The sequence below is a fragment of the Monocercomonoides exilis genome, assembly GCF_001643675.1.
Source record: "Monocercomonoides exilis strain PA203 chromosome Unknown scaffold25-1336746, whole genome shotgun sequence".
Classification (NCBI taxonomy): domain Eukaryota; phylum Preaxostyla; order Oxymonadida; family Polymastigidae; genus Monocercomonoides; species Monocercomonoides exilis.
The window spans coordinates 780778-805126 of NW_027150570.1; the positions used below are offsets into that span (position 1 = coordinate 780778).

A 24349-nucleotide genomic window follows, 5' to 3' on the forward strand; every position below is an offset into this window, starting at 1 on the left:
ATTTTTTATTTTCTAGTGAATGGAGCAACCAAGTTCTGTTTCATCGAAATATGACGCCATTCTATCTGCTTTAAGTTGTGTTGTTAATTCAACTGTACCAGTAAATAATCATCTTTTGAAGTCCTCAAATTCGCCAATAGAAGATAAATGCATGCAGCTTCTTCAAGCAGCAGAGAGAGGGCAATCTCTTTCTGAAAGTGAAACAAGTATTCCAAAATTAGCTATTCCTTCGGCTTCAAAGCCTCAAATACATCCAGCACTTCAATTCCAAGAAGATCGTAATGTTGTGGATACATTTGCGTTTTACAACTTGCCTAGCGTATCGCTTCTGTCATCTTCATCTCGCATTTCATCACGTTCATCTATTGCGTCTTCAAGAATAAGTTCAGACGAGCAAAATCGATCAAAGCCTGATGAAGAAATAGAAGATTCTGAATCCGAAAAAACAAGTTCGAGAAAGTCTTCAATTCATCCTTTTGAAACCAATGTTTCAGATGGAAAGCATGAAAACAATGAAAATGTTCAAATTCAGCAAACAGAACAAAATAAAAGATTGGCGAATGCATCATCACCTTCTCCTCAGCCATATTCACCGACTGCTGAATTTGCAAAAATTGTTTTAAATCAGATGTCAAAGAAAGCCCAATTTTTGAATCAACCGAGAAGATCTCATGAGCAAGTTAAAATTCAACCTCTGAGCATGATAGGTGTTGAATCGCCTTCAGCTTCTTCCACAGCACAATATCCTAAGCAACCTATCTCTTCTTTTGTTGGGACAGCGCTTTCTCCAGCTGCATTTTCAAGCACGCATCATTTTGGCTCTTCTCCACACACTCCGACTGAAACATTTTCATATTCAAGCTTATCACCTTCATCTCAATCAGTCATTCCAGCTTTGAATGGCTCGTATTTGAATCAAACAACTCGGTCTTCAAATATGCCTTTGATTCCATCTTTGCCGTTTGTTTCAACTGAAGCCTCACAAAAGCGAATTTTTTCATTTCCTGAATCATACACGCCTCTTTTCTCTACGACATCAAAAGAAGAACAAGCTCGATCACTCACTCCAGAGCAACTGCACAAAATCTATCCATCTGCACTCACATCCTCAAGCCCACTTCTTCAAACAGAGAAGCAACAAGGTCAGAGTTTGCTTTCGCAATCAGAACAATCAACTCCAACGCTCAATCCTGTTTTTTCTCCACATGAGCATCTGTCTACTGTTTCTCCTCGAGTTATATCTGACTCATCTCACATGGCAAGTGATACTTTATCAATTCACTCTTTTGACGCTCCAATGGACATCGAACAGTTTCCGTCTGCCCTTTCAGCGCGTTCTGTTTCTCGTCCGAATACGAAAGATCTTCCAGCTTCTCATGATTCTTTTCCGCTTTCGACAAATGCACTGAAGCAAACGACTGAAGATAATAAGACTTTCACTAATCCGAATCAACTTGAAAAAGCTTCAACTTTGCCTTTCTCATTTGATCAGCAATTAGAAGCACAAGCACCTCTTATTCAGATGCCTTTCAATAATGCAATGCACACTTTATTTCAAGATCCAATGGAGTTGCATAATGAGATTTCTGCACCTTTCTTGATGAACTCACAAAACACTGCAATGCCATTAAGCCACATTTTCGATCAAACTCCAATTTCTATTCCAATGCAAATGCCTTATGCTGTTGCATTGGATCATCCAAGAGAACAAACGGAATTCACTTCTTCTTTTGCAGATGAAGGAGATGAAAGCTACGAAGATGAAAATGGAGGAGAGACAAGCAAACAAAATGTTTCAAAAGCAAATAAAAGAGGATTTCAACAATCATCTGGCATTGCAAATCCTTCTTTTGCTTCTTCCTTACCTTCAAAACGAAAACGTAATGATCTGGAATCATCAACCACAAAGAGATCAGACAATAAATCAGAAGAGAACATCCAAACAGCAAAGAAGAAGAAGAAGAAAGGGAAGAAGAAGAAGGAAGCGCGGAAGGAACAGCTGAAACAGCTTTTGCAGATGAAAGAGATTCTGTCTGATCTTGTCGATCTATCTGCAGCACAGCCAATTAGCTCTTCAACAGCACGCTCTGATTTTTCATCAACTCAAACTGCCCCGCCTTCTTCTCTTCCACTTTCGCTTTCGCTTCCGCCGCCTCCTCAGCCTCCTCCTTTTTCTCTTTTTTCATCGAATCCTTCATTCCCTTTTGCTGGTCAGTTGCAACAGCCTGTGAGTCAACTTGTACAAAGCAATGCTTCAAATCCACAGCCGTCAAACACAAACAATGAAACAAATATTAAACAGGCAGATCCAAATCAAACAGCAACTGCAAATATGCCGCACCTTCACTTCGAATTGTTGCGCCGTACAATTGACGAGCAAAGTCCTTCTTCGTTTCATGTGCAATTATCTCCACAAAATGATAAAATGGCATCAAGAAAGGATAGCAACAATTTGAATCAGAATGAAAAAACAGAAAATTATAAGCAAAACACAGAGACTATTGTTAGCGAATTCAAGGCTGGTAATTCAAACAACAAAGAAGCCAAAACGAAAAATATTCTAAAAAGTTCTGAAGAATTGGAAAAGAGAGAATCAGAAAAAGTGAATGATGAAAAAAAATTCGATGAAAAGAAAGTTGAAAAGATTTCCCCTTCTTCTTCGCCAGAAGTATCAGAGCGTTCTTTTTCTGCTGATTCCTCGAGTAGTCAGAGAGATGCGTCACATAACTCAGATAAATCAACAGCTCATTCAAAACGCTCGTCAGAAAGAGAGCCTCCCTTGCAGAATGAAAAGGGGGTGAGGAAGAAAAGTCAAGGTACAAAAAATGAAATAAACGAAAAAGAGAGGAAAAGCAAGTCAAATAAAGAAGGATTGACCAAAAAAGAAGATGAAAATAGAAAACAGATTCCAAAGAAAAAATCAAGAGATGACATTGGAATTCGTCATCATTGCCCCTGTCTTGAACACGGAACAAGGCCAAAGCATTCCTTCGTACCACAAACGGAGCGTCAGCCTGAACATAACAGAAAGCGAGAGAGAAGAATAAGGGCATATGATTTGCAAGAAGGAGATTTTGATCCTAAATTAGATCGAATAGAAGATGGGATAATGACAACGAGCAGAATTAGACAGCAGCCCTATCACTCTCACAGACATCATCGTCATTCATCATCAGCATCATCATCGTTATGTTCTTCTCATTCTCTTCATTCTTATCGTTCATTATCTTCGCAATCTTCAGTTGAAAGTCTTCAATCTTCACTAAGTCAGGAAACTTCAGCATCTCATTCAACCACATCTCATTCTTATTCATATGCATCTTCATCGTCGCAAATGAGACCAGATGCTTTCTCCGCAGAGAAAGGAGCACATTTCCACGGTCATTATAACCCTAACCACCATCTGCATAATCACCATTTAGAGCACAATACTTCTTGGCAGCATCGTCAGTCTCGACCGTATTCTCATGCACTTTCTGAAAAAATGTCAGGTTATCATCAAATTAGCCCAAATGTAGCAGAAGATAATATCACTAGTAAGCCAACAATTCATCCTCCAACATTAATCTCATCGAGTTCTACTTCAAACAATGCATCAGATTCTGATCCTCTATCCATTTCCATTTCTTCTTCAAAGCACTCTTCGTCTCCAACTATTGATCATTCTCATGTGTTGTATAAAAATATCCCTTCTCTTCTTCCTTCTTCCCCGCTCTTCACACGTAGCGATATTGAATGTCCAAAGAAAACCCCGTCGCTTATTCCTTTGATTCAGACATCAGACGAAAAGGAGCTTAGAGACAAGAAAAAGGAGGAAAAGAGAAAGAAGCCAGAAATTTTTGAAGAAAAGAGAGAAAATGATTACAATTCTCGAAAAGATTCAGAAGCCTCTCGATTTGCAAATGTGGCAAAAGAAGAAGTTGAAAAGAATGGAAACAAAAAAGAAGCTGGGCCAATTGAGGAAGAATATCAAACAGGAAGAAAAATGAAAGAAAAGAAAATCAGTGGTTTAGTCTATGCAATTTCAAAAGAGGACGAAGAAGGAAGGAAAGAAGAAGGAAAGGATGAGATTGATGCTGAGGAACAAGAAGAAGAAGAAGAAGAATGGGAGATAGATTACGTTCTTAAAGATTCACAAGAAACAACATCAGAAAATCCAGAGTTGAGAATTCAATCGAACATTGATTCAGATAAAGCAGTTAGCGAACACAGAAAAGCAAAGATGCAATTTCCGGACAAATCACAAAAGCTGCTTTGTGGAAATGAGGCTTCGCAATTAATACTCTCAAAACCAGAAATAGAAGGATTAATGCAGCAAATGCCTGGTAATGAGACAGGAACTGTTTCAAAGAAAGAAGTAACACAAAATTTCGCTTTGAGTGAAAACGAATCAGATGATGCTATTAATAAAAGCAATGCTCGTATTTCCGAGAATGAAAATGACATCAAGAAAGAAGAGTCGCCTCCATTTTCGTCTCGTGTTCCTTCTTTTGCTCGCAAGCAGCCAGATGATTCAAGAATGTTGAACTCTTCCAAGTCATCTTCTGCAACTTCTTCTTTTGCTTCATCATCATCTTCTTCTTCTTCCAAAAACACATCGTTTCCTGATTTTGCTTTTTCAATGAAGGAAATCGAAAAATCCAACAAATCTTTACAACCGCCCTACATTCATTCCTCGAATACGGTTGGTTTGCCCTCTTTCACTCAGCAGCCGCCTCTTCCACACCATCGCCACAATCAACCTACCAATCATATAGAAAGCGCATCTGTTAGTCTGGAAAAGCCTTTATCTTCAAGCAATACTCAATTTTCAGTGGAAAATTTTCACTCACCTTCAAGTTATGGATCATTGGATCTTTCGCTTTCTACATCCTCTTTTTCTCCGAGATCATCTTTTTGGAGTCTCGATGTTCAAAGAGAAGCGTTGAGAAAGACTTCTGAAACAAAAGATAACACGGAGCATGATGTTGATAGCCAACCAGAAACTCCGCCTGCAACACCTCTATCGCTAAGCTCAAACGATATTGAAGATATTATTTAGTTTTTTTCGAAACATGTATGATCAAGACCATATTTTTATTTAAATGCCTTCAAAAAAATCAAAAAACAGTAAAATTGTTAAAGATAAATATGCAGAACTAGACATCGTGTTTTTATCGGACGATGATACTAAGGAGCAAGTTGCTCCTTCGTTTGATGAGCTCTGCAACGATTTGGAGCATTACCAACAAGAAAAACATGTTTGATGATTTTTTTTGTAGAATAAACAAAAAGAAATGACTGTAAATTTTTTTCATCATTTTAATTTAGGAAATGGCTTCTAAAAAAAATTCAGCAGAAGAGATAATAGAGCCGGAAGTTCCAAAAGATCTTCAACAAATTGAGGAAATGTTTTCCCACATTCACGATGCTTTGTTTACGGGAGATGTTGCGGAAATGTTGAAAATTAATGAGCACACTCTAACTTCAGTCGAAAGCTGAAACTTATATCGTCTAAGGACATTTGAATTTATAAATAATCTGTTGAAGTTATTTGTTCAAATAAATTCGAATTTTCTTTTTTCATTTGATGTTTTTCGAACTTGATGTAATGTATTTATTATTCATTGTTATGTGTTTCAAAGACTTAAAGAAGTTGGTTCTTTTTTTATAATTGAATTAATAGAATTTTGTGCTTTAAGTTTGGCTGCGCGTAAATATAATTAATTGAAATGCACACATGTTATGAATTTATTCATTGTTTTTCAAATACAATTTCCCAATTAACTGTAAAGCCCATTTTTTTATTTTTCAAAATCATACAGGATCAATTAACTCTGAAAAGTCGTTTCAAATCAATGGGATGTATATTTTCTTTCAGAAAAAAGAAATCCCAAGCATACTATGATATTAAGTTGAGAGAACTTGCTGCACAGTTTCGAGAACTTCAAGCAATCGCAGTAGACTCACGCTCAAGTCTTGAAAAGAATCAGACAATTTTAAATTTTGCTTTCAGTTTTCTGGCTTGTATTTGGATCACTTTGATTGGATTACAGAAGGTTCCTCCATTAACAATTTTGGTTGTCATAGCGCTGTTTATTATTTGCAGACTTTTATTGACTTGGAGGCACTCAACAAAAGTCGCATCAATTTCCGAAAAACTCAATAAATGTATTGAAGATACTGAAATTTCCTCTGACGATGCGCTTGAACACTTAAATGGAAAATCAGCAAACAGAATATTAACAAAGTATCATATTCCTGTTGAAGAAAAGCAAAGAACTGAATATTTTGATGCGCTAAGACGGAGAGTGTTCAAACTTTCTCAGCAAGCTCCTTCACAGTCACATTTAGAAAAATCCGTTTCATCAAGACCCATGCATTCTGTTTCATTTCAGAATTCTCAAATATCTTCATCCAATAATTCTCATTTTGCAACTCAATCAGAAATAATGTTACCTGCTCCTTCAAAAACTCCTCAACCACAGCATACGCAGCATTTTATTCCATCAACAGAACTGGAAAAAAGGCCTGTTTCAACGCCTCTAACTTCTTCACATGAGCCTGGAGTTGCTCAGGAAAATGTTTTTCCTTCATCTTCATTTTCCTCCTCTTTATCCTCTTCTTCGTCTTCGTCATCTTCGTCTTCGTCTTCGTCATCTTCGTCTTCGTCACCGTCATCTCCATCTCCTTCATCTGCTTCTGCTTCTGCTTCTGCTTCTCCTCCTTCATCACCGTCATCATCATCTCGATTATCATCTAATATCACAACATCTTCATTATCATCGGCTCAACCATTTCAGAATAATGATATTTCACATCAACCATCGACTGAGATCATTTCTCCAATCTCGTCAACTCCTCCATCATCTGAATCGCCTTCTCAAAGTAATTCTGAAGCTCATTCGAACGGCGATGTCTCTTCAATCGCTTGTCAGGATCCACTGCCCACTTCAGATGAAAATGCAACTGTTATGCAAAGAAAATCTAAGAAAGGAAATAATCCTGAAAATTCGGAGTGAAATAAGAATTAATAATATGTTTTCATTTTTAAATTGTTTTTTGGATTTAAAAAAGCAATTTATCTTTTTGAAAACTTTGCTTATAGAAAAAAAAAACCTTTTTACATTTTTTTTTTGAATTTTCTAATAATGAACAAAATTTTTTGTGCATTTATTATTTGTTTCATCGATTACGGGTTTGTATTAATGAGAAAAAATGCAAATTGCATTGGCTTTCTTTTTATATATCAATAAGTCGATCCTCTCTTTTTCTCTGAATTGATTTTATTGAAAGTTTGATTATTTTTTTCTGTATAATTACCATCAAGATTAGAAGAAAATTAGAAAAAAGTGATATTATAAATAATGTTCAAAAAAAGAAAGAAAGAAATCTTTTTATTCTCTGTTACGATTAGCTTTCAAGCATATCCTTTAGAAAATCACTGATTCCCAGATTCTTTATCATCAATTATTTTTGATTGAGAAATACCATCTGAAATCATTTCGATTCAATCAAAAAAAAAAAATTGTTTTCATTTTCATATCCTCGATTTCAAATTTGTTTGGAGGATCGATGTTTTGAAATAAAGAGAGAAATTGAGGAAAAATACAGACTTTCAAGCTTTTTATCCACAAAGCATTAAATATTTGTTTAGCTCATTACTTTAAATATCTTTCTCAGATTTCATAATAAATTTGATTATCATATCTGTAAACAAACCAAATCGATATTATATGAAAAAGTTTTGTAACATTTCACGAATGTCAAAAAACCAACCCGTTTCAATAGCATTTTTTGATGACAGAAGGTTCATCTTTGGTACATAATTTTTCGATGAAAATACCTGACGAGAAATATTTTGCACCAATTCTCATATTTTTCTATTATGTCCTTTCGAAAAGTTGAAAAAAATAATAAGTTATTCTCGTAATTTTTTTTCTTGATGGAAATAATCCTCATTAAACAAAACTGAATTGTCAAATGCAAAAAATTAACAAAAAAAAGAGAAAGAAAAAAATAAGTGTTTGTGATACAAAATTTTAAACCAGTTAGCATTTTGTTTCATTCCTGAGATATGTGTTTCTGAGTCTGAACAAATGTTTTATAGAAATTTATATGAAAACAAAAATGAGTCGATTCGCAATTACATTTTTGTTGCATATTGCCGTTGAAATGAGTGAATATTTTTTTCAAATCATATTTTTTTCGGTGTATCATTAATTCAAAGGTTTTTCAAAACAATCAAATCAATTTCACTAGAATATTGAATGCTGAATTATTACTGCAAAAGTCAAAGTTTTATATGAAAAAACATCAGAGACTTCATTAAATATTCATCTCTTTTCAAAGTTTATTAATAAATATTCATATGGTGCAAAATATTTAACTTCAGGCATTTTCATTGAAAAATGATGCACTTCAGATTAATTTTTTGTGTTCAAAAATCTTAATAAAAATAGGCTAATTTTTTGACATTCATATAAGGTCACAAAACTTTTCGTAATAACATCTATGATGGCTATTTGTCGATAAGAAAAACCATTAGATTTTGATGTTTGAGTAAGTTTGATTTTGTTTTGAGTGAAACATTTCTTCAACGCTTTGTTGAAAAAAGCTTGAAAGTCCATTTTTTCCTCCAAATATTCAAGTGATATAGAAATAGATTGATTTCAATCAATTTTTGTTTCCATTCATGATATTTCAGTTGAACGGAAAGGTTTTTTCAACAATGTTATTTTTTCCTTCCCAATGCATTTTCTTGAATGTGAACCGATGCTTGATCAAAAAAAAAGTTATTATATAACTTTGAAGACTTGACAACAGAGATTTTCCCAATTAATTGGCAGCAGGTGTTAAATGATAATGGATTACAACAAAATGTTGTTTCATTTGAAAAAAAAGATTATTGGTTATGATCTTCAATATATTTATATATTTTAACAAAAGCAAAAGTCAAATTTGAAATGATTATCATTATCTTTTTGAAAGGAATATTCATAATTTATTGTTCATTTCCAAATAATCAGAATGTGTTTTCTCTCCAAATTGTTTTTTAAAAAACAAAAAATTTCATCAACAATCACTCACTTTGTTTCAAATTTCAATTCAACTTTTATTCTTTTTGTGATTATTGGAAATTGAATAAAAATTATGAAAATATAATAAATCAATTGCCTTTAATAAAATGAAATCTTCAAAAATTTTCCAAAGCAACTCCGTTCTTATTCAAAACTCGAAAGAGAGAATTAATTTTTAGAAATAAAAACAAAACAAAAACATAAAAAAATAAAAATAAAAATAAAAATGAAAATGAAAATAAAAATAAAATTAAATAAAATAAAATTTGCTTTAAAGATTAACCAAAAACATTGAATAATTCTGATAACCTTTGTCACTCCGAGCTCCCATCATGCCAGACAACTGTTGTTGAAAGCTTATCATTATTTCTTCGAAGCCCTCGTTCTCGTACGCATCAAATATCTCTCTTTTTCGCTTCTTTTTAATAGCATCAATTTCTTTGATATTATTTTCAGTTTTTCCATTTCCTTTCTCCGCAAATGATTCTTTGACTTTCACAAAAAATATTATACAATGCCATATCGTTAAATCATCCAGCGACATTTGACTAAATATCTCCAAAACTAATTCAATAGCTCCGCCTTTCAACAGTTCATCGATATCAGCAACATTTTGAAGCAGCATTATCCTAAAAATATTAATGAATTTAATCTTCGTTTCTTTGAAATCCTTTTCGGACTCTTTACACTTTTGACAGATGTATTCAATAAACCCTGAAAAATCTTTTTCCTCGTTAAACCTAAACCAAAGAAAAAAACGTTCCAAAGTATCAATCCACCTCTTGATGATGAATGCTTCATCATCGCATTCTTCCTTTTTCTTCCAATCCACACACTTTGAAAGCTCCACAAGTTCTCTTGCTGCTTCCATTGCAAAATGAAGCTTGCTCACAACCTCATTTCCCAATCTTTCGTTTCCCACAAGTCTATTTATCAAAAACCGCCAAGCCGATTGATACGCAAGTCGTGTAAGGTTGTGATGCACTTGATGATATTGGATGATCGCTTTGATCTGATTCAAATACAATTTTGTATTTATTTTCTTTAAAATATTAATATGATAATAACAATTTAAAAAAATAACTGCAAATGTTCAAACCCAAGCCATATTGATGCAACTCAAAGCCAGCAATGCCATTTCCACTTCTTTTCGCGTTTCCTCGTCCTTTTCTTTGTTCAACGCAACTTTCAAGGCACTGCGAATACATATTGGAAGTAATTTTTGTGAAACAGAGTCCTCCACCAACATTAGATAGTATTCGCAAAAATCACAAAGCAATTTTTCATTTCTCTCTTCTTTTTTCGTCTCTTCTTCAATAATAATCTTCTCAAATATTATGAAAAGCGGAAAAAAATCAGAATGAATGATACATGGCCTTTTGGATATTCTGATATATCCTATACACTTCAACAATGGAATTGCATTTTCCAAATACAGTTTTTTTTGTTCAACCATTATGCCAATTTTCGCGAACAATCTTTTTGTAGTAATAGACAATAATTCTTCTTCATGCGCATCATAAATCAATTCTTTCATCTCTTCGAATTTATGTTTTTGTTCATCGATTGAGATATGATCCAATTCAGAAAGGATCTCTTTAAAAATTTAAAGAAAAAATATTAGATTGAAAATTAAAGTTCATTAAACTCTGAAACTTTTCCGTCAATAAACTCTTTTAAATTGCACAAAGTGCAAGAAATAACCAAATAACAGCAATTATTTTATTTTTGTTAATTAAAAATATCAACAAGAAGAAAATCATTGCAAACGGGATAAAATCATTATATAAATAAATCACACGTCTTTGGGAACCTTGCCCATATGTTTCCAACTTTAGCGAAGTCAAACAGCACAAAAATTTGAAAGCGATAAAATAATTATGATATTGATTTGATCATTTTTAAATATTAAATTCGAAATTTTTTAAAGTGAAGAGAGAGAACAATGTTAAAGATAGAAATGCTTCGATCAGTGAAACTATTTTAATCATCAAACAATCATAAAAAAGAGAATCAATAATTGTGGCTTCCTTTGTAATTTTTTAATCACTATGCTGTGAGCTTTTTTTTTCATCATTTATTTATTATTAATGAAAATAAACAATTTCATTCAATAAGAATAAATCTGAATTTATGAAATGGGGCTATTATTTTTTTTATTTGTTGAAAACCACTGTTTATAACAAATTTTTTGTGAATTAATGTTGAAAAATTTTGGAAATTTATCAAATATCAAAATAGATTCAATTATGTTGGTTAAACTATATTTTATTTGATAAATATTTTTTTCACAAATCTTCCCTTCAGAATTTCAGACCTATTTTTGAAAAGCACTTTGAAGATGCACAAATAACTTTTCTTTAAATTTATCTATGTTTATTTTTGTTATAAAACATTACTTCATTAAAAACTGAAACAATAACCAATGATATATTAGACAAGCCATTTTCTTTAAAAAAAAAAAAAAAAAAAAAAAAAATACACAAATGAATCTATTCAGCAAATGCAAAGGCTGATATGAGCGAAGATCACTTTGATGCTAATAATGATTGATTTCATTTCATTTTCTTTTCACTCCAATTAACATCTGAGGAAAAATTTCTTTATCAAGTCTTGAATGCATTTTCATGATAATTACCAAACGAAGAGTCTAATTTTGTTCATTTTTTAAGAATGGTTTATAATGTTGAAACTTAAAAAAAAAGGTCAATAAGAACTAAGTCCATTTGCAAATGAAACACTTATGAACTTTCCTTTAACGATTCTTTGATAAAAAACAATACTGCGTTAAATGTAAGTTATCTTTTTTTTTCTTTTTTTCAAAAAACCATCCTTGTAAATAACCCAAGCTATGAGAATAGCAAAGGCACTTATAAATTACAACAATAACAATAACAACAACTTAAAAAAAAAGAAAAATCGATTGAGTGAACGCTGCTTAATCATACAGCAAAGCAAACAACAAGCACAACTGGAGGAAGAGTGGATTTCAATTTGCCTTCAGACGACGAAGATGCAGAAGAAGACGATGACGAATTCTTAGATGGAGAAACATTCATGCAGCGAGGTGAATGAGCGAAATGCTTTACAAGAAGTGATTTTGTTAAAAATGGATTCTACAAAAATAATCACATAATCCCCCCCCAAAAAAAACCATTTTAATTTGTTTGGAAAAAAAAAATAAGGAATTTAACTTACAAATATCACAATGACATACTGCTGCGCGATCTTTTTCAGATGCAACATACAAAGGAACAACATGAGTCAAACGAGAAGGATCAAACTCATGCTTGAAATTATGTTCAAAATAACTTTTATTTGTCCAAGTTGCCATTGGATCTACGCAAGTGCAATCAAATTAAATATGAATATTGGTTAATTTCTAAAATATTTTTTAATCAAGCAATAACACCTTTCATTCGAGCATCAACAACTTCAAAACAAAAACACTTCACATTTTCACTTTGAAGAATTAATTTCAAAGGATACATGTACGTGTTATATGCCGTTTGTGGATGTCCATCCATCATCGGTTCTGAAAGGTCTGGAAGCAAGGAAAGAGGCATAAAAGTCTCAGAATTTAAGGCAAAGAACATTCGAAGCGGAACAACTTGAATGGAGTCCGGAAGAGTTGCTAAAATAAATAAAACAAAGAAATAATATTAAACAAAATAAATAAAACAGCCAATGAATTTATGCACATTTTAAAAGATCAAATGCACTTTCTGTTTGCTTTCTGAATGATGAGGCAACAAGTCTTGGAACAACAAGCGTTGGGAGATCTGCAACATCATCTCCAACAGAAGATAAATATCCACTTGAGCTTTCACCATCAGATACTTCTGTTTCAGTGAAAGAGGCTGACGACTCTCTCTTTTTTGTCTTTGCTTTTGTTTTCTTTTTCTTGGGTTTTTTCGTCAGTTTAGAAAGCAAACACGCAAATGCAGCGCCAACGCCAATGTAGATAAATGGCTTAACCGCTTCTATTGAAGCCATTGATATTATTTTAAAAGCACTTTGATCACGACTTGCGGAATTTAATAATTATTCTTTTTGGGAATAAATAATAAAGCAAACAATAAAACATGAAATCTTTTGTCCAATTTCAAGTGACAATAACAGTTATATGTTCAAATATTCAACAGTAAATTTTGTCAATGCTGTATTTATTCAAAACGCTTGTTGTCCTTTTGCAACAGTAAAAACACGCCGATATCGCATGATAAAAAACAGAGTGTTAAAATCAATAAGCGAATGCACTCTACAGACAAAACTTTTCTGGAATAATTACACAAATTTAAATCTTGCTCTTTCTATTTAAGGAAATCTTGAATCGCAAACATTCACTGTTATAAAAATCAATCATTGGAAATTTCTTTTTCATTAATATTATTTCAATGCAACAGATGACGTTGAAATTCTTGTATTTGTTGGAGAAAGATGCATATCGAAACATTTGCATGTATATGGATAATGTTGGAAATTATTCGAAAAAAGGAGAACGCAATTCATTGGGAACAATTTGCGAAGCACAGCAATTGAATCAACAAGATGCGTTTTTCATTGATGGATTGGGCCTTTTATCACACGATTTTGAAATGGAATTTCAAGACGATCAGAAAAGTCATGAAAGAAACACTTGTGTGAAAAAAACCCTTGGATCGAACGTATGCTTTTATTTTTCTTCTCTCCTTTTTTTCTTTTTAGCATTCAATAAACAAAAAGAAGTATCCATTGAATTTTACGAATGCTTTGAAACAAACTTTTTCATTCGTTTTATCCATTTTCTTTTCATTTTTTCTTTTGAAGCAAGTTTTATTTCTGATTTTTGAAAGAAATAATCCACTTAATCAAATATGATGATTTTTAAAAAGAAAGCATCGGGGAAGAGGGAACGAATCGTGTGGGCCATGTGCACACTCAACTCGAATGAGTGGCTGGAAGAGATTGCTTTTGTCCAGCAAGGAGAACAGATGGAATGGGCGTTGTGCTGCTTTGGGGAAGCAAGGGAGTTGCAACAGGCACAGCAAGGCACCACAAAAGACAGCATATTCAGATGGCTTTGGCTTCGCTAAAATTGGCGCAATCCAGCGCAATGCAGGAGATAGGATCGAAGTCAGAGGCATCGGAGGAACATCAGCAAGGGAATATTTCAAAGGAATTTCTTTGGTTGCAGGAAAAATAAAAACAGAAGGAAAATAAAATAATAAAAAAAAACCAATAATTATTGTATCTTCAGAGTGATGTGGCTGCAATCTTTTATTGTTGAAGCAGTGAAACGAAAAATGGAAAAGCAAAACAAAGGAAAGAAATAATATTTTTTATGATGCCTCCAACCTCATGCATATTGAATACCCTTTTGTGTTTGGCTTTTGTGCCATTCTTTGGCCAAGAAGGCCGAGGGTGATGTTATGCGAATTGGCAAGGCCTGGCTCAGACAATCGATTATTGGTTGCCGGAGGGCTTTGAGGAAAGCCCTTGGCTGTCGCAAGCCTGAGCAAGGATGCAGAAGCACATGGCAGTGCAACTCTGTCGTTGAGAATCGCCTGTTCTGCGAAAATGAGGCCAAGAGGAGCAAAATATGTGCTTTGCTCAAACAAATAAGCAAACTTTAGGGGGAAAAACAAACACAAAACAAACATCACTGGCGATGATCACCAGCGCAATTGAAATTCTCTTCTTTCAAATACACTTTTTTTTCCCCATTTCTTTTTCATTCTCAAATTTTGGTGTTGACCGTTGGCTGGGCTTCGTTGGCAGTGCTGCTGGCTGAGAAGGCCAAGGATGTTGTGCCTTGCCTGTGTCCGTCGGTCGAGTCTTCGAGGTCGACTGCGTCTGTGAGGGTGAGGACAGCTGCGCCAGGCGGGAAGCGCCCGATGAACTCTCTTTTGAGCTGGACAAGGGAGGGGCGTGCACCAGGCGACTGGGACACACAGCTCTTCACAAGGCCAAAGAAGGAAGAGCACTGCACTGCCTCGAGTGCTGGCCGCTCTCCGTTCGCAATCTTCTGCCCTGCCACCTCTGCCTCATACTCCCCAAACGGGATCTGCAGAGTCAAGCACTCCCACAGCATCATCCCAATCGAGAACGAGACTGACTCCTTTGCTGCTCCCATCTTCTTGTTGATCAGCAGTTCTGGTGCCTTCCACCTCAAGCACTCTTTCCTGAAGTCATCTTCATCCTCAAATGCTGATGAGGGAAGAGAATCTTCATCGTCATCATCACTGGCAGAAGTCACAGCTGTTGATGAAGAGATAGATGAAGAATCTGAATCATTAGACAATAAGTCAGAGTGAATCACAATGCAGATGACCATGTGTTCTGAAAATAGAACAATGTGCGGACTCAGATTGGATAATGACTGAAGAGGATTTTCCATTTCTTCAAACGAGTGAAGTGCCCCATTCGCCACCCAGAACAGGATTTGGGCAGCTGTTTGCTCTCTTTGTTGAAGGCTCCCAATTGCCATCTCCTTCTTCTCGTTTCTTCCATGCAACAGCATGAACAGAGAATCCCTCAAATCCACAATCAGCTTCTCATGCGGAGAAGAGCAGCTCATCGCATCCACCAGATTCGACATTGACGAAGTGGTTGGGCACAAATCTTCCCCTCGAACAAATGTGGATTCAGTGTCTGAAGTGTCTGTGGTTGAAGTGGATGAAATGGATGGAGAAGGAGATCTCTTTCTTGTCTCTTCCTCTTCATCCTTCTCCAATGCCCATTCAGGAATCTTGTCTGAGTCTCTTCCCAGAATGTATTCAGTGGAACCACTCTCAGATAGAAGATGCTCTGATGACTCTGAATGCTGCATATTCGTATCATATGCTCTTTTCTTGATTCTCTCTTCATTCTTCTTCTCTGCCTCTCTCTCGGCTCTTCTCCACTGCTCCTCAGGTGACATTTCCATTGTCACCATCTCAAATGCCTTCGGATCTTTTCTGATGTTATCATTCACAATCACTTCAAGTTCTTCTGTTCTTCTCTTTTGCTTTCTCCATCTGACTGCCAAAACAACAATTATCGCCAACAACATTATGAAAACTGAACAAGCGATCACAATTAACAACCAATAAGATTTCCCTTCTTTTCCTCCTTCAACAATTCTTTCGTCTCCATTTGCTTTTCCATCGCTCTTGTTCTTCAGGATGAAAGGCTCAGTGGCTGAGGGAGCATCAGCATTGCCAAAGAGCAGACACACAGACACCTCTGCCTCTGCTGGCGCCTCTCGAAGGATGCTCCCTTGTATTTCCCCAAAGGCCTCCTTTTCCGAGACAAGCCCTTTTGCATCGAACTCGTACCGATGCAGCAATTCCTCGGTTCCGATGGTTGTTGCCAGCAGGAACGACAGATTGCAGGGCAAGAGGAGCTCTCCCTGGAATCTGATTGTGACCTCGCTCTGTTCATCTGCTTCGTTTCCCGCCTCGTGTGCAGAATGGAGTGTTGGGATGAAGAAGGGAGACAGCCTGTGGCGGGGGATGCCGGCAAGCGTGCATCCGCTGTCCAGTATCCACAGAGAGGTGTTGTCTTTCGCGCCGTCTCCCCCTTTCACGCTCGCCAGGGTCAGCGACGCCCCATCGGAGCAGGCGATGTTCCGGCGGGCAGACGGATAGCTGCTGGCCGAAGGGCTGCTGCGGGCAGAGGGGCTGTTGCCCACAAACTTTGCATCGTCCATGCGGACAGTGCCTCCCGAGACAGACAGCGCTCCGTCAGATGCGTTTGCCACTGTGAGATCGCTGATGGCTGCTGTTGTGTTGCACAGATGGACCAGCGATGCATTCCACGAGCAGATGCTGTCTGCGCTGTTTCTGTTTCTGTTTCCGTTTCTGTTTCCATTTTCATTTTCATTTGCACTTTCAGTGGTTTCTGAAGGTGCTCCCTCAAACACACACATGGCCAGCGAGAGATCTGCTGCATTGCTCACACTCACAACGCTCCCCTGCTGTGCCGGTTCATCAGCATCGTTGCCAGGGGATGGGCCACATTGCGAGCAGGTGAAGTTGGACAGGGACATGTGTGCAGAGGGGGAAGACGCAGAAAGCACAGACGAGCCAAAGGAGGTGCTTGTGCTTGTGCTGGTGCTGGAGCTGGAGCGTGTGTTTGTGCAGTTGCGGAAAGACGAGCCGGAAAAGGCGATGTCTCCCGTGGCAGTGGCAGGGAGGCAGAGGATGCTGCCCTGCGAAAACACCAGATGTTCGGCTGCCACGCTGTGTGCCGAGGCGCTCTGGCACTGGCGGAACTCGAAGGCGCTGGCTGACAGCTGGAGGTGCTGGAGGCTTATGTTTGCGAGGGCGACACGGTTGGCAGTGGAGAGGAGGAAAGGCGGGAGAGCAAACGCGAGGTGCAGGACGGAGCAGTTGTCGACAGTCAGGTGGCCACCCTCGATGGCGAGCAGGGAGGAGTTGAGGAGCACCGGGTGTGCAGCTGGAGAGGTGGCTGATGAAGTGGCAGAGGAAGCAAACTGGACAAAGGAGAGCGAGAGGTGGCCATCGGTGTGGCACACAACAGCACTGCCTGTGTGCGAAAATAATGGGCTGAAGAGGAAGTCGAGGCACTCGATCCGGACGTTTGCAGAGGTTGCGAGGATGGCTGGGCAGTGCTGGATGGGGGTGTCGAGGTGGACGAGCGCAGAGGAAGGGGACTCGAGCGAGCGGATGCTCACGCTGGTTGCGCTGCATGGCGAGCAGATGGCTGTCTGGTGCGACACCAGCAGCTGGGAGTATTGAGACGGAACGATGTGCTGCACCCCTCATTCAGCGACTCGCAAGGCTTGCCGAACTCTCCACATTGCTTGCTGTCTTCGTGGTTGTCTGCAGCAGAAGACACAAAGATCGTCTCGCTCTGGTATTTCACAACCCTCAGCAGCAGATCCTCTTCCCCCACAAACGAGTCTGTTGTGCAGCCCCACATTGCTAGATCCTTCACAAACGGAGCTCGGAAGTCCAGCAAGAATTGCTCATCTGCAATTTGATTTTCGATTGAGCGGCATCTCGCATACACATCTCTCCCTCTGAACGCAGCGTTGTCTCGGAATGTGATGTTGGATAATACAAACTTCAGAGGCTGCTCAGCTGTTGAAGTGCATTCCAGAAACAGCCACCCACCTCTTCCTGTGGTTGAGCAGAAGCACTCAGAAATCGTGCAAAACAAGCAGTCAAGGTGTCCTCCTTCGTTCAACAGGGCAAACATCGCCCCTCCCTTTCCACACCTCGTTCCACCACACTTCTTCATCGTTGTGTTTCGTATAACCATTTTCAAAGGCTCATCATCATTGTCATTTCGAATGACAGGATTGTCATCCGTCGTGTTCTGGGTGACTTCTTCGAATACACTCCACTCAACAACAATGTTTTGTTCATCTTCATTTTTTCCTCTTTTTGATCCCTTCGAAATGCTCAATCCACTTGATCCATCCAGATCAACATTCTTCATCGTCAGATTTTTGATGTTCAGCATCGTTGAAGATAACACAGAAATCACATCCTTTGAAAAAGACAGCGATTGCATTGTCACCAATTCCAATTGAACTGTGCCTCCATCTGCCTTGATCAGCCCATAGCTGATTATTTCTTCTTCACTTTCTTCCATTTTTGTGAATGAACAGTCCTTCACAGTCAACAACGCATCACATGATCCAACATGCATCAAACTTTTAACATCACCAGTGAATGAAGATGGCATCACAAAGTTTATCAGTTCGAAGTTTGTAATTCCCTGAATCTTCATTGCTGCTTTCTCTGATCCTTCAAGCGAAGCGAGACACTCCAAGGAGCAAATGAGGCTATTATCTGATTTTATTGCAGCCCCGCTGACATCAACACATTTCTGAAGAACTCCTTTTCCAATGATGTTTATATCCCTTTCATTTCCTTCGGACAATCGATCCAGAGAATAATCGATTGACAGGCAAGGACAATCCGAAAACCCACAGGCACCCATATCTTTTCCTTCGCCTCCAACAAATATCTCTGATCCAAGTGCAATCCAGAAATACACCAGCGGAATGGCATTTGTTGTGTCATTCCCATCAAACCCTCTCATCGAATCCAAGGAAATATCATTCAGATTCTTACATACAAACGGAAGGGATGCATTTGTGATGCTCTTTGTCAGGCTTGGCGATTCGACAAACAGGTCATTTCCATATCTTGCAACATTCGGCTTATCAGAATCAAAAACAGGAGATGAGATCACAAACAAAGAATAATCATCAATCAACTTCAGTGCCATCCCTCCTCCAAAGCCAGATTTCTCCTCTTCAGTTGGTGCTGTGCATCCTATGAATGTGCATGAAATAACATTCATTTGAATGTTTCCTTTCAACTGAGAAAACATTGCCCCTCCTCTGCTTTCATCAGCCAAAACAGAGCATCTATCAAAAACACATTCGGTAACATCAACTCTCTCACCTTCACCGTTATCATTGCTGATGTCAATGTAAATACAACCTCCATTTCCAGTTACTCTTTCTATTGTCTTCATTTCACATTTGGTGATGTTCAAGCTCTTTATGCTTCTGCATTCCATCAAGCATCCGCTTTGCTCCCCACTTCCTGAAAAGCGGCTTTCTGCAATTTCAACTGAAGGGACTCCTCCATTTCTTCCATTGGCAATGATTGCACTTGTCTGCCATCTGATTCCATTCCCAAACGTATTGCTTATTGCAATCTTGCCTCTTTCCGCTTTCACAAAGGAAACATCCAAGCTATTTTTTGATGCAATAATCCCACAATCCTGAATTGTCAGTGAGCTGGAAATGCAATGGAAAATGCTTTCGTGAGATCCTATTCTTTCAGCAACAGAAAACACCAACTCAGCAAAGGTGGTTGGGCAGTGTATCTCAAATACTCCTTTTTGAGCACCAGAAATGTCAGCTGCTATCTCATAACTTGAGATATTTCCTTCTCCAGTCACGTTCCATTCATCTATATCCATGATCAGCTCTTCCACAAATGAAAATGGCGAATGCAGTTTTATCGACTTGTTTTTTCCAGAAAACCTCAAATCTGCTGCCTGAGTAATTGTGCAACACGGAACCTGCTCAAATCCACACCCACTGAAATCATGTGCCTTCTGCCCTCCAACGTGGCAAGGAGATGTGAAGTTGTTCCAAAAATACACAACAAGTGGTATCACGAATTCTTCATTTGCCGTTGAGCGCTCAAACCCGTTCAACTTGTGAAGTTCATTCACATCAACATTGAAGCCGATTGTTGCCGTGTTTGTTACAGCCCTCAGATCATTTGCATCCAAAAACAAGTCTTTCCCTTTCCTTCCTGAACATCCATCAAATCTCACGCTCTTCAATACAAAATCAGATGCTCCAGCATCCAAATACAAGCAGGCCCCTCCTCCAAATCCTTTGCCTCCATCAACATTTGCTGATGCCTCACAATGAGAGAAGCACACTTTTTCCTCCTGTTCATTTTCATTTTCATTTTCATTTTCATTGTTTGAAGGCGCTTCCGTCACATTGCCAATCCTGAGGGATGATCCGCTTTTTGCCCGCACCCACAATCCCCCTCCATTCCCTCCCTCACTTTTGCATGAACTCATTGTTCCCTCTTCAAACACAAAGGAACAGCCACTTTCAAGTGTGCATTCAATCGCTCCCCCGTTCTGATTATTCACAGCAAAGTTCGAAATGTCAGAGCGTATAATGACAATTTTGTTTGCATCTGTTGTGGAGATAAGACGCGAGGATGCCAGCTCTTCCGATCGAGCAATTGAAGAAACAACGCTGTCACACACCTGAAGAGAAGCGTTGTTCTTCACTTCAAATAGTCCTGATGTGAAAGATGTTCCGATCGCATTCAGTTGAACGCTTTTTAATTCTGCCTTTGTGATGCTTCCTGATAATGAGATCAATGGATTTCCGCTCAAAGTGATTGACGAAGCTGAGAACGAATCAATTGTCAGGATTCCCGAGGCAATGGATAAGAATAAGGATACCAGTTCTGATGAAGAATCTTGAAGAGTTAAAGAGCAATGTGATAGGGTTAGTGTTGAAGAAGATGACGAAATAAAAGTGGAATGCGATGAAAAAGAAGAAGGAAGAGAGAAGATAAGTTTTGACAAGACTGTTTCAACGCTTGTTGTTAACATCGCTGAATTGGATGTCGCACTCGAATCAGAGACTGTCCAGCCACTTTCATCATCATTTCCTCGGATTTCATGCTTTTGATTGGCAAAAGCCAATTCATCAGCCATCATAATCATTCCACTCGCAGTAACTTTCTTTGTTTCTGTTTGACGTGTGAGAGAGTGCTTTATTGTCAAACAGGGGAATTGGACTATTCCACAATGAGAATGATCAGATGCCTCAGTATTACTCACATATATTTCTTCCGGGGTGGGAAGGAGATATATGCACAGAGGGATGGCCACAGTGTTGTTTCCATTGTCATATCCTCTCACCTTGTCAAACGAGTCCAAAGAGGCTGCTACGCATTGAATCTTTTGTGACCTTGCAGTTTCTTCCAGGTCTGGTGAAAGGACAAAGATGTCTCTTCCCCATTTGGCTGTGTTCGTTCCAAATGAAGAGGAGATTTTGAAATTTGGATTTGCATTCAATAGCTGGAGAAGGATTCCTCCTCCGAGTCCATTTGTCACCGAGCAATAGCAGCCATTAAAAGACCCGTCTTTCACATTCACTTCATTTGCATCCCCAACACACAACATCATTGATCCTCCATTCTCTGAGCCCGTGCTCCCACAACCAGAAAATGAACAAGAATCCAGATTCATGTTTGCCTTATCATTGGAAAATGTCAATACAGCTGCTTCACTATTTGTTCTCTCAATCCCATCAAAGGCACACTCCGAAAGCGTCAATGATATTTCATTTGTCGAAGAAAGCGAAAACAATGAAGTTGTGGAGATCGTCTTTGCCCAGTTCACATTGTCCATCTGCAGCACACCATTCTGAACATTGATCAGCTCTGTTGTGAATGCTGTTTCTGTTGATTGTCCACTTCCAATAGATACGTTCAGACTGCTGATACTCATTACTCCTGCTCCATTTATCTCAAACAGCCATGACCCACGGTTATTCGGATGAGCCGAACTGTGTAAAAGGGCAAAGTCACTGACAGACAATGTGCCTGTCGAGACAGCAAAAAGAGACAACCCAGCTGCTTCCAATTCTGTCTGCACTGTTGTGCTCAAACCACTCTGGCCATATATCGTGAAAGAGTTTGTGCCACAATCCACACTTTTGGTTTCTGTAATCGTTCCTGTGAGTATCTGGACATCCTTCACAACATCCGGGATCAGCTGAGTGAGGCAATGGCTGATGGTGCCACACGGATGAGACTCATTAATTCCGCATGCATATGTGTCTTTTGCATTTGGCTGTGTTTCAGTTGATGAGACAAATCTCACACTTCCAAAATCGTTTCTCAGCCATTTGCTTTTATCATTTATTGAATTGAAATCGGAACTCACTCTATTTTCTATTTGTCTTGTTGAGAAACAGCTGAAATCAATGTTGTTTGATGTTGAACCATGCAAAACAATATCGTGTCCTCCCCTTTTGCACGTGTTATTGTGAAAAAAGCAGTAATAAAACAAGACGCCATTATTATTTGCGTTAACGTGCTGTGTGACAGCACCTCCTCCACACATTGAATGGCAATGACAAAAGAGACAATTGGAAATAACCACTTTGTCCGTTGGATTCCAATGTTCAATAGCTCCACCATTTCCATCTATTGTATCATTGGCACTACAAAACAAAAACTTTGAATTAATAATGCAGGGTTTTTGTTTTTCTGTTTTTGTTGGTCGGAAATCAATTGCCCCTCCATCTTCTCCAGATGAACAGTCTTCAAACGAGCAATCATCAACCAAAGACTGTATAAGGACGTTCCCCATCATAACACCACCTCCACCCAAATCATTTGTCCCTTCGCAAGAACAGTTAATAAATGTGGAATGTTTAACTGAGCATTCTGCAATGTTCAAAGCACATATTCCACCACCATTTGTTGAAGAAGCATTGCATTTTGTGAAAGAACAATTTTCAACATCCAAAATTGCATTTTCATTGTTATACACATAAATGGCACCTCCTTGTGGTGCTGTGCAATCTTCCCATTCGCACAACGAAAATGATTGGCTCTCTGTTAAATTCATTTGCCCTTTTTTCTCAAGAGCATTCATTTCTCTTTTCCCGTTGCTTATTGTTGTGTTTCTGCAGACAAATTCCTGTGAAGAATGCGAACCACTTGAGATCCCTCCTTCAAAGACATTTACACATGAATAAATGAGTGCATTTTCCATTAAACTCAACAGGCATGAATGCTCCATTTGAAAATCACTGCTCTTGTCAGATTTCACAGACATGTTGCAGAAGGTGCAGTCATTGATCATTTGGCTCTTGGATTTTCCACATGAAAGAAACGGAAAACAATTCGAAACAAAAAGATTGGACAAGCAAGAGTTGTTTAGTGTTATTGAATTAGATGCATCAGATGATTGGATGAGGCTTCGAGGATAGATGTTCGGTTGTGGAAGAAGTGTGAGATTTGAAAATTCAAGTGTTCCACTTTGCAGGAGGAACAAGAAGGAAGGAGATTGAGGTAACAAACAATTGAAGGAATGAAAAGATGATTGACTTTCAATGAATGCAAATGAGGAAGATGAGAGTTTAATGAGAGTGGAAGATATAGTTATTGAAGAATTGATGATGCAGAAGAAAGTGGACATTGAGGAAACAGCCAAAGGGTTTGAAAATGTGGAAGAAGGCAAAACATGTTCAAATGTCTTTTTGATGATGTTGGTGGACAACTTGTTAGAATCATCAGCCATTTTGATTAAACCTGAACCGGGAAAAGTGTGCAGTGAATGAGCAATTGGGGAGGATTTTTGCTCATGGAAGGGGGATGGCAGAGCAGTGTTCAAGGTTGTAGTCAGCACAAAGAAGAGCAAGCACACATATAAAGACAGCTGAGACTGCATGGAACTGTATTCAAGAGATGCTAATGAAAGGATAACAATAACAAATGCTTGCCTTAAAAAAAACAACAAAAACGAAAAATACTTTTTAAATTTTGTGGGGGAAAAAACGAAATACTCAATGGAATATGGAATTTGATATGAGTTCGCAAAAATGAAATAAATAACCACAATTCGAAATTTGAAATATTTTTTGTATATCCAGAATATATATCTTGGAGATCAAAAGATAACCCTCATTTTTTTTTGGAAAGTTTTTCGATAAAGCTTATGTTTAAACAGATAAATTATCTTCACTTCAATTTTTGTAAGTATCCAATACTGTGGATTAAATA

At 37.9% G+C, this 24349-nt stretch overlaps 7 protein-coding genes across 7 annotated transcripts; 3 read left to right on the top strand and 4 right to left on the bottom strand.

The window, feature by feature from the left end:
• Positions 1-19: 19 nt before the first annotated feature.
• On the top strand, positions 20-5041 carry MONOS_3395 (uncharacterized protein; the record flags this gene model as incomplete). Its single annotated transcript, XM_067873394.1, has 1 exon — positions 20-5041. One exon carries the CDS (start codon positions 20-22, stop codon positions 5039-5041), a length of 5022 nt encoding a protein of 1673 aa, XP_067726634.1.
• Positions 5042-5084: 43 nt separating this feature from the next.
• On the top strand, positions 5085-5481 carry MONOS_3396 (uncharacterized protein; the record flags this gene model as incomplete). Its single annotated transcript, XM_067873395.1, has 2 exons — positions 5085-5240; positions 5311-5481. The coding sequence occupies 2 exons, from the start codon at positions 5085-5087 to the stop codon at positions 5479-5481; spliced, it is 327 nt and encodes a 108-aa protein (XP_067726635.1).
• A 296-nt stretch (positions 5482-5777) lies between these two features.
• On the top strand, positions 5778-7503 carry MONOS_3397 (uncharacterized protein). Its single transcript, XM_067873396.1, has one exon. It carries the CDS (start codon positions 5838-5840, stop codon positions 6999-7001), a length of 1164 nt encoding a protein of 387 aa, XP_067726636.1. The 5' UTR covers positions 5778-5837; the 3' UTR covers positions 7002-7503.
• A 4359-nt stretch (positions 7504-11862) lies between these two features.
• On the bottom strand, positions 11863-13078 carry MONOS_16634 (uncharacterized protein). Its single transcript, XM_067869530.1, has 4 exons — positions 12761-13078; positions 12472-12693; positions 12277-12398; positions 11863-12175 (listed from the first exon to the last, which is right to left on the bottom strand). The coding sequence occupies exons 1-4, from the start codon at positions 13053-13055 to the stop codon at positions 12002-12004; spliced, it is 813 nt and encodes a 270-aa protein (XP_067726637.1). The 5' UTR covers positions 13056-13078; the 3' UTR covers positions 11863-12001.
• Positions 13079-14380: 1302 nt separating this feature from the next.
• MONOS_15732 (uncharacterized protein) lies at positions 14381-14701 on the bottom strand (the record flags this gene model as incomplete). Its single annotated transcript, XM_067868624.1, has 2 exons — positions 14381-14668; positions 14696-14701. The coding sequence occupies 2 exons, from the start codon at positions 14699-14701 to the stop codon at positions 14381-14383; spliced, it is 294 nt and encodes a 97-aa protein (XP_067726638.1).
• A 77-nt stretch (positions 14702-14778) lies between these two features.
• On the bottom strand, positions 14779-17070 carry MONOS_15733p1 (uncharacterized protein; the record flags this gene model as incomplete). The annotated part of the gene is made up of 1 exon (XM_067868625.1): positions 14779-17070. One exon carries the CDS (start codon positions 17068-17070, stop codon positions 14779-14781), a length of 2292 nt encoding a protein of 763 aa, XP_067726639.1.
• Positions 17071-17714: 644 nt separating this feature from the next.
• Positions 17715-23366, bottom strand: MONOS_15733p2 (uncharacterized protein; the record flags this gene model as incomplete). The annotated part of the gene is made up of 2 exons (XM_067868626.1): positions 17715-22396; positions 22442-23366. The coding sequence occupies 2 exons, from the start codon at positions 23364-23366 to the stop codon at positions 17715-17717; spliced, it is 5607 nt and encodes a 1868-aa protein (XP_067726640.1).
• Positions 23367-24349: the final 983 nt, after the last annotated feature.

What these genes read in the sequence shown, in the direction of transcription:
- MONOS_3397 (XM_067873396.1), top strand. Translation starts at nt 5,838, where the DNA reads ATGGGATGTATATTTTCTTTCAGAAAAAAGAAATCCCAAGCATACTAT.
- MONOS_16634 (XM_067869530.1), bottom strand. Translation starts at nt 13,055, where the DNA reads ATGGCTTCAATAGAAGCGGTTAAGCCATTTATCTACATTGGCGTTGGC. An exon ending in TGCATTTGATCTTTTAAAAT is followed by an intron (nt 12,694 to 12,760) that starts GTGCATAAATTC and finishes TATTTATTTTAG; the next exon opens with CAACTCTTCCGGACTCCATT. An exon ending in CTGAAAAAGATCGCGCAGCA is followed by an intron (nt 12,176 to 12,276) that starts GTATGTCATTGT and finishes TTATTTTTGTAG; the next exon opens with AATCCATTTTTAACAAAATC.